At 45.2% G+C, this 9,321-nt stretch overlaps 1 protein-coding gene and 1 pseudogene across 1 annotated transcript; both read right to left on the bottom strand.

Moving 5' to 3' along the window:
• Positions 1-399, bottom strand: part of LOC122576647 — a 7,685-nt pseudogene extending 7,286 nt beyond the window's left edge.
• A 5,301-nt stretch (positions 400-5,700) lies between these two features.
• On the bottom strand, positions 5,701-6,354 carry LOC122576646. The gene has a single exon (XM_043747238.1). It carries the CDS (start codon positions 6,352-6,354, stop codon positions 5,701-5,703), a length of 654 nt encoding a protein of 217 aa, XP_043603173.1.
• Between the last annotated feature and the right edge of the window lie 2,967 nt (positions 6,355-9,321).

Raw genomic sequence — 9,321 nt, 5'->3', positions numbered from 1 at the left:
TAAGCAACTGTATGACACTCAAAATCGCTGAACACCCTTCGTTGAACATACCTGCAGCCATGTAGGCAGCAATTTCAACGATTTTTTGGACCGAATTGAGGTGTTTTGGAGTGATGAGCCAAATTGTTGAGTTGAACGATTCATTGGAATTTTGAGTATAACCGTCTAAGCATCGCGTTAAAGGTTATCGTTTGAGAGATCTTCATAAATTGGGCGAATGTGTTTCTCAACTTCTTCATTAATCAATTGATCGGGATGCTCGAAAGATTTTAATTTATTCATGGATTCATCTTTGCGCCATTCACACCAAGTGTCAACGCCAACTGGACAATTATCGTGCCGAAGAGATGCATCAGTTGAACAATAATGATCCGGCGTTGCTATTATAGCTTCTTTCATCTTTTGGACAGAATCCACGTTCCTTCTAATGGTCAAACCATAATAAATCATCAGTTTTTCTATGACACCGTCTGTCAACCGTTTCTTACCACCGAGCTTCCTCTTTTGCTTTATATTTCGAAGTCGTGAACCCATGAGTTTTTGCATATGCCCCACGCACTCATTTTTTTATAACAGGACAATCATCGCCGTACGGATTTATCTTCAAAATACCTGCAAAAGTTTTTGAATCACCGTCGCCGATGTAATTTGTATATTTTACTCCAAATTTTTCGTCAGATCTTCACAGAGTACAACTGTGGCAGTATGCACTTTTTACGATAAGGTCGATTACTTTACCACTGTGGTATCCAATGAGAATTGTTGCGCCGTATAATGAAGTGAAGCCACGATTTTTCCAGGATGCATCGTCAAACACTTTCAAATGATTTTCAACGTTCCCGTTAAGGATTTTAGAGGTGCTACCTTTGATCGCGCAGTAAGCAATCTAATTTGGATGTGTCCGTTTGAGTTGATACTACGCAGATATACACATGCTCCGTATGCTCTCTCACTGGCGTCACAAAAGCCGTGGAGTTCATTAGTAGTAGCTTCCTTTATTATGGTTTTACGAGGGAACCGAATATCATTGAGTAAAGATAATTGTTGGTGATATCGCTTCCACTCGGACTGCAACTCTGATGGAAAGAACTCATCCCAGTCAATCTTCAATGCTCAAATTCGTTGGAGTAAGATTTTTGCCTTAACGATCACTGGCGCGAGCAATCCTAAAGGATCATAGATTCTGGCGATCACAGAACTAATTGACCGTTTGGTAACCCGTGAAGTAGTAGACGTGTCCTCGATTGAGTAAAGGATGGCATCATCATGGGAATCCCAGAAAATGCCGAGGTTTTTTAAAGTTTGCGACTCACCCAGTTGCAGTCTTCGATTTTTGTCCTTCTCGGATAGTCCTTGGAGGATGGCCTTGTCGTTGGACGCCCATTCTCTGATGTTTAAACCGGCAGATCGGAGAAGTTCAGTAAGTTCGTGTCTGATCGATATTACCTCCTCCTTCGTATTCGCTCCGGTGAGGGCGTCATCAACATAGAAATCTTGCAGCAAAACCGCTGATGCTCGCGGGAAACGATGTCCCTCATCGTCTGCCAACTGTTTTAGAAACCTTAGGGCTAAATATGGGGCTGCTGAGAGTCCGAAAGTCACGGTATTGAGCTGATAGGTATCGACCTCCCCGTTGGAATTACGCCATAGAATTAGTTAATATTTCCGATTTTCAGGGCGTACTAGGATTTGTCGATACATTTTCTCGATATCGCCCGTTAGAACATACTGATGTGAACGGAATCTCACTAAAATATCGAACAGGTCCTCTTGTAACTTCGGTCCTGTATAAAGAGTATCGTTGAGAGAGACTCCGGTGGTGCTGGATGCCGATCCAGCACCATTTTAGTCGTGTCGGTCGATTCCTTGACCACGCCGTGATGCGACAATTAATACCAGTCTCTTGGGGGGCGATCAGTCGTGTGCTTCGTCATGTGACCCAAGTCTAAATATTCTTGAATCACTGCACTGTACGCGGTTTAAAATTGTTTGTCGCGTTGGAATCGGCGATGAAGAGAGACGAGCCTGCTCATTACAACGGATTTCGACGTCCCAAGTGTAGGAAGCTTCTGAATGGCAGAGCTACGATGTATCGCCCCTCCTCGGTGCGTTGTACATGATTTCTAAAGTGTTCCTCACATAGATGTTCCGATTCCGAGAGATATATGGTAGACGATCCCTCGTCGATTTCCCAAAAGCGGGTGAGGTCCGTTTATGGATCTGTCGTGGTTGCATGGAAAGAATGTGTAGTTGAGTAGGCGACTGGACTCCCGTCGATGACCCAACCGAACCGGGTCTTCTGCAAACATAACTCTGTATTGTTGGCATGAGTTATTTTGATTTGCCCGACGCATAGTGAGGCTAACGTCGGTCCCGAACTCAATAATATTCGATTGGACTTGGCCTGTGGAATACAGGATCGGCTAATCGGATATTCCTAGGTAGCTGTAAGTAGTGTGAGCGCGAAGTCTCGCCTTTCGGCATACCGTGCCATACCTGGAGTATATAACTCATACTGGCTTCGCTCATATATTTTATCCACTTCCCAACCCCCACCCACCCAGGGAATGGCGCGCATAGATGGTCGACGCGCGACTTGGAAAAACCCTGCCCTCTCCTTGCGGGTCATTGGACAAGTTGAACCTATCCTTTCGGGTGGCAGCTCGCTTAGCCGGCGCCACGCGATGCACGCATCGCGCCACACCGTTACCAGCGGGGGCCACGAGGAGGCGGAGCTGCCAGCTTATAGTTCGGTCCCAGCAGGTTGGCTATCTAGCCGATTGTCCCCTGCACCGTCTCGGCACTCATTTGCATGGGTGCCGCCTGCGTTGACGGTCGCAAGTTTCCCTCTCCGGCTCGTTGTATTTTTCTTCGCCTTGTTTCCTTGCTTATTTTCCCCGTACTCTTTTATGTCGGCTTTCCTTTCGCGAGTCCTCTGTAGCGGCAGGTTCCAGGTTTCATGTTGTCGTCTTCTTCGTTGTTGTTGTTGTATTCATGTTTCCCTCTACTTTGCTCGGGTGTCCTTCCAGCCAGTCTTAGACTTCTTCTCAGATGCTGGCTTGTCTGCTCACCCTGTTGTGTCGATCTTCTATCTGGAGGTCGTCCCTGTTGTCGTTGATGTGTCGTTCCTCCCATCTCTCGCAGGATCTCCCTTCTCTTCTTTTCCTTTGCCTGTAGAACGCTCCTTGTGAACTGGCGGAAGTGGGGCTATACGTCCTTTGTTACGAACTCCCACTTTTCTTCTGGCCAGTCCAAGTTTAGTTCTTGTATCGCTTTCCGCAGTTTTTGACGATCTTCGTTGAAGATTGGGCAATCCTTGAGGATATATTGAGGGGTTTCTTCCTCGCCGCAGTCGCACGTGTCCACTTCGCTCAGACAGAACGTCTTGAGCTTGCTGTTGAAGTCTCCATGACCGCTAATGAACTTTGTCTTGTAGTGGTCAGGTTTTACCCAGCGGTACTCAAGCCTGTCCTTGACATTGCCGAAGTATGCGAAGGTTGTTCTTCCCTTCTGCGTGGTCTGCCAGCGTTCCTGCCACTTCTGGATCGCTTTTTTGACGATCGCTTTTTCGCTGCTTGCGTCGTCTCGCCCTCTTTTCTTTTCGTATGTCCTGGATCTGGCTTCTATTAGGATGTCGATCGGAATGACCCCCGCGATAACCTGTAGTGCCTCTGTTGACGTTGTTCTATAGGCCTTCGTCACTCGGAGGAGTGCTATCCTCTGTGACCGCATAAGCATGCTCCTAGCTTTTTCATTCAACAGGTCGCTCCAGCCGGCCGCGGCGTACGTGGTTATCGGCTCGAACAGCCCTTTGTACAAGGTACGCATGGCCGCGTGTCCGAGTCCCCACTTCACCTTGGCCACTCTCGCGAGACTGTTGAATAGTTTCTGGCACTTCTGCGTTGTCTCGTACACATGCCTGTTTATTTTTAGGCCGCTTTCAAGGTACACTCCCAGGTACTTTATCGCTTGTACCATTCTTATGTTCTTGCCGTCGATCTTGATGATCGGTGGTCTTTCCGCGTCAAGTTTGCCTTTGACGAGCAGCATTTCCGTCTTCTCTGCCGATAACGACAGTTTCTTCCTATTGCACCAGGTAGAAACGCATGTGACTACCTCCTGTCCTTTCTCTTGTAGTTCCTTCCTCGCGTTTCCTGCGATTTGGATCACTATGTCGTCTGCGTACGCGATCGGTTCGCAATCTATCGCACTTGTCGTAAGTTCCGCCAGCAGGTCATCAAATATCAGGTTTCAGAAGCTTGGACCCAATACCGATCCCTACGGGCATCCTTTTGTGACGGGCTTGCTGACTGTATCGTTTTTCCCGATGATTTGCACGGTTCTGTCCGAAAAGTAGCTCCTCGTCAACTGATATAGGTTGTCGGGACAGCCTCTTCTCTTCAGTTCATGCAATACATTCGGCCACCATACATTGTCGAAGGCCTAGGTAGCTGTAAGGTGGAACGATCGATGGGTTGTTCTGGAACTAATGATGATATGGTCGATATTATTAAAAATGTCACTGTTCGTTTATATGTACCCGCCATGGAAGGAAGGGTGGCCGTGATCTGACGCTTCGCGATGGTGGTTAAGTTATCGAGAGCACCGATTGGGACCGCACATCGCCTTTGTTTGATACCGAGAGAGTTTGCGAACTTTTCGGTCATAAAGTTCATGCTGGACCCAGTGTCTAGCAAAGCTCTGGCTCGGATAGGCTGTGCCCTTTTATCTAAGTATTGATCTGAGCTGTGACCAACAGATTATGTTGCAATGGGGCGTTTGGTGATGTGTTTGTTAAACCGGTCCTTGTTGCGGTCATCGTTTCTAGTAGTCAATTCTTATGTGATTGTGGTGAATTGGGCGAGTTGGATCCGGTACCTTTAGTCCGTGATGACCGAGATTCATATTGATTTGGATATTCCTGATTCCTAGAAGGTGATGGAGATTCCCGCGAAGAGGCTATGTTGCGTTTCGAACGATGTGATGAATGTGGCTTCGGTGATCCAGATGTTGAGCGTTTGTGAGTAGATTGACTGTTCGACGGCCGACCGCTAGACGAATGTCCTTTTGACGACTTACCGCTTGACAACTGACCGCTGGGCGATTGCCCGTTAGACGATCGACTGCTGGACAATAGGCCGCTGAGGGATCGATCGCTCGATGATCGTACGCTTGATACCGGGGAATTGATATTGGTAGGTTCCCGATGTAAATACGTGTGCTGGCGGTATCCATACTTGCGACATGAACCGGCTGAACATTGGGTAAGCGAATGTCTTCTGCCTAGGCAATTTATGCAGAGTGATGCCCTCTTTGCGAGTTCAAATCGTTTGGTTGCTGATTTGGATTTGAATACCTTGCAGTACTTCATTTCATGGGATCCGTGGCATATCTAACACTCCAACGTCTTGTAGGTTGTGTTGAATATTTGGCCTCGCAGTTGATGAGATTGGTGGGATGACCCTTTTGTTTTATGAGATCTCGGTTGGATGTCATAACTGTTAGCCCGTGTCTGAAGAAAATCCATCAAATGGGTATACGATGGCATTCTTTTATTAGTCAATGTACGTTGCCAGTCGCGCATAATGGATGACGGTAATTTCGATGATAGTAAATCGATAATTACTATATTTGAGGTTATTGGCTCGCCTAATATATCTAGAGCCTTTAGGTTCACCTTGAATGTCTCCAGTAAGTCTTCTATGGCTTCTGAAGTTTCCAGGTGATTTTCGAATGATATTTTATAAATTCCCAGCGCCGCAGACGATGATAGTCAAATTCTTCTTTCAACAACTTAAGTACGACCGGGTAATTAGTAGCTGTGACTTCCAACGACCGGATGCTTCGTGCGACTGTGCCAGTTACGCATGATCGGAGATATTGAAACTTTCGGGCCAGTGTGAGATTTTCACTGCAGTCCACATTGGCCGTGAATGTATCGTAAAAATATTCCCATTCTTCGATGTGGCCGCTGAACTTAATCAGGAGGATATCCGGTAGTTTAATCGGCGTCGGTTCGGATTCGGTGATTGATTCGCGTTTTGGGCGTCTCGACCGGATGGAGGTCTGCGATTGCTCGATGAGATTCAATATGCGTGTTTCAAGGACGCGATGTTCTTGAGATATGGGGACTAGACGTTCAGATTCCTCCGCGTCCAACCCCTCCAACTCGTCTTTTACTGCCATTATTTTCCTCCAGTTCTTTTTGAACGCCTGGTGGCAAGATGCCAAGAAGTATTTATCCACCTGTCCGTTTGCCTCATAGTCGTTGCGTTCACGCTTTGTGAGCGTCATGCGACCGATGAAGGCGCTCCGTCTACGCCGCAGGGTGCTGATTTGGTCAGCGTGGGCCATTTTTATGTGAATAAATTGAACGATCTTACCTGGATGTTGATCCGGAAATCGATCGCTGCTCGCAACTGTGCGGTGTGAGGCCTTGGGTATACCTAGCAAGACAGGTGTTCCTTGCCGACGGTCACTCGTTTGGGAATAGGATTGAAGTTGACTCGGCGATTATCCAGCTGCGGCGGGAGGCTGCGTGGTTGCGTTTCTCGGCCGATCGGTTATGCTTCTTCGAAGGTGACGCTCCTGACGTCAATGGTTTCGTTGTGATGGTAACACTTCCGCAGCTGATTTGATAGAGTCACGTGGCACTGTATGGTCACTGGTAGGTGCTCTTTCACTGGCACGTGAATCCGGCTCGAAGGACCATGTATTTTCGACCAATCGCGGGGAGACGCGGTCGCGAGAATACGCGTCAACGGGAGTCGTAAATTCCCGTTACGATTGCAAGAATCGACACCACGAATAGATCGATCCTCTTATTTCGGTTAGGATAATAGTGGTGATTATTGTAGTATAACGCTGCGATATACAGGGTTATAAATTTGTATATTTCCAACACTTAATACATTGACGAGATACAGCGTGATTTGTAGTATAAGTAGCGCAGACGATATTTAGAGATACGATACTCCGATTGATGAATGTTTTTTCGTAAGAGTTAGGCTCTCGTGCCCTCGAACAAAGTGACTTTCCGCGCTCATGCAATTACGGAGGGAAGCTCGGTGTGGGTGTGGTTTTTGAACGAAAAAAACGGATTCGTTGCTCACACTTTTCGTTAATAGAGTGAGGGCAACGATTTGCGATGTCGATTGGTTCAAGTCAATGTTAATGTATGAAGAGAGGGGTTGAAACTTCCTACCAATGTTGCTATTTGATGTCCTTGTTTAACATTTTATACTCAAATTACTCTACTTATTCTTATTCAGCGAGAATATTACCATTTTAATTATATGTAAACATATTATAACTCACTCACTCCATTGTAGTATAAACACCAATATGCACTTAATACGATTTTACTCGCGCTACTCACAGTCATTTATGTCATTTTTAATAAACTTTTTACTTTAATTATTTAATTATTTAATTACTCTATTCTCTTATCACACCTTCTCCCTTCACAACTCTTATAATTTATTATAATTCACATACGCATACATTATCGTACATTATCGCAACCAACCGACTAGCAGGAGCGACCCGCCAACACGTTCGCTCTTCATCGCGGCCCAGAACGAACTTATACATATTACCTCGTCTCCATTTGATTCCGTTTGCGTTGAAATGCTCTACATTTTGTGATCTCTGCTTAATTTCTGCTCTTTGAATGCGTATGGAGATCCTTGTTCATGTTTTGTACCATCATGAGGGGGGGGGGGGGGTGTTGTATGTGCTCGGTGGTATTTATCTCTATATCGTGTGTATCTTTCTGCATCCTATTTTTCAAATATGAACAGGGCATTGCTAGAAAGAAGACCGCCGTAAGCAATGCAAATTTAATTCGCTTGATATAAACTCAGCGCAGGCATTAAGTACCTCTTCTAGTACCTTTTTTCTCTTTCTTGCCCTTTTCCTGCCTTGTATATGTTTCTCAGCACTGCCGTTTTTCTATAGTATACCCCTAGATATCTTATCTCGTCCACTTCTAATTCTTGCTCTTCCCATTTGCATTTTCTTTGTCTCCTTTTATTCCTTCTGTTTCAACCACTCGCGGAGAGACGCGATCGCAAGAAAGCACGTCAACGAGAGGCGTAAATTCTCGTTACGATTAGATAATCGACGCCACGAAATGATCGATCCCTTTATTTCTGTTACGATAATAGGGGTGTTTGAATGAATTCACAATGATTTAACATATATATAAATTAAAGTTTATTCCAACAACTTCGTAACTAACAATATATAATTCAGATCAATTGAAATGACAATATGCGGTGCACGACGGAAGCTTAGATGTTAACAGTTCAAAGGTTGTAAAAAGACTTTCTTTTCTGTGACGATGATGCCGCGGAGAGAACCTGCGATGGGTGGGTCCAGAGGCGCGAGAAAAGCGGATTTGTTAACAACAAGTTATTGTCCAGAGAGTGAGGGAAGGACTTCTCTGTTAATTGGTCAATGTCTAGGTTGGTGTGGGTGAAAGGGTGCCGACTGCACTCAAGAGAAAGCGGCTAGTGGGAACCATCGCACGTAAGCAAAACGAACTTTCGGTATCTTTTGCAATACAATAACCTTTCGGTAACGATTTAGCTTCGAGATGTTTGCTCGGTCTGACGGAACTTCTGGAATTTCCTAAGATATATGGTCGGCTCCTAAGATTACTGAGGGCACGTGACGAGGACGCGCGAACACATGGCCGCCATCTGACCAGCGGTGTGATATTGTGTCGACCGACATAACACCCCTCTTTGTTTGGTTCGTATTTGAAGTGGATTTCTTTTTGTGATATTTGATTGTGGAGTTTTGTGTTAACAGCGTAGGCCTTGTTGAATCCATGATAATATCCTGTTAATTCTAAATATTATTGGATATTATGGTGTGACTTCGAAGTAGAAGAATTGTTTACTGCTTGAAGTTCACTTAAATCCGGTTTATCTCCGACACATCGGTAGAAATGATGTGTCTTATGTCTTTAGTTAGTGTATGTTGAAATTCACCTTTATTGATTGCGATTCGAAAATCGCGACTTTTGAAGCGTTTTCTTTTTTCTTTTATAATTTTTTAATTAATGGGACACTCCGTTTTCCTTCCTAGCTGCCTCGATACGGTTGATTTGTTGATGATCGTTGACGCTTAATATTTGTGTTAACAGTGCATTTCTCATCTCCTATTATGATTCGCCCTAAAAGTGGATCATTTTTTGCCCGTTTCAACCGTGGCATGCAAGGTGATGGTGCGTCGAATCAAGTCAGTTTCCTTTAGCTTGTAAGGAATTTAAACATCGAGCTTTGAAACTAACCCCAAAATTTCTTAAGCGAT

This window comes from Bombus pyrosoma, linkage group LG16 (assembly GCF_014825855.1).
Source record: "Bombus pyrosoma isolate SC7728 linkage group LG16, ASM1482585v1, whole genome shotgun sequence".
Taxonomy (NCBI): Eukaryota; Metazoa; Arthropoda; class Insecta; order Hymenoptera; family Apidae; genus Bombus; species Bombus pyrosoma.
Note: the sequence above shows the minus strand (reverse complement) of the source record. Positions and strands in the feature narration are given on the sequence as shown.

Coding starts and splice junctions, on each gene's coding strand:
- LOC122576646 (XM_043747238.1), bottom strand. CDS start 6,354: ATGGCCCACGCTGACCAAATCAGCACCCTGCGGCGTAGACGGAGCGCC.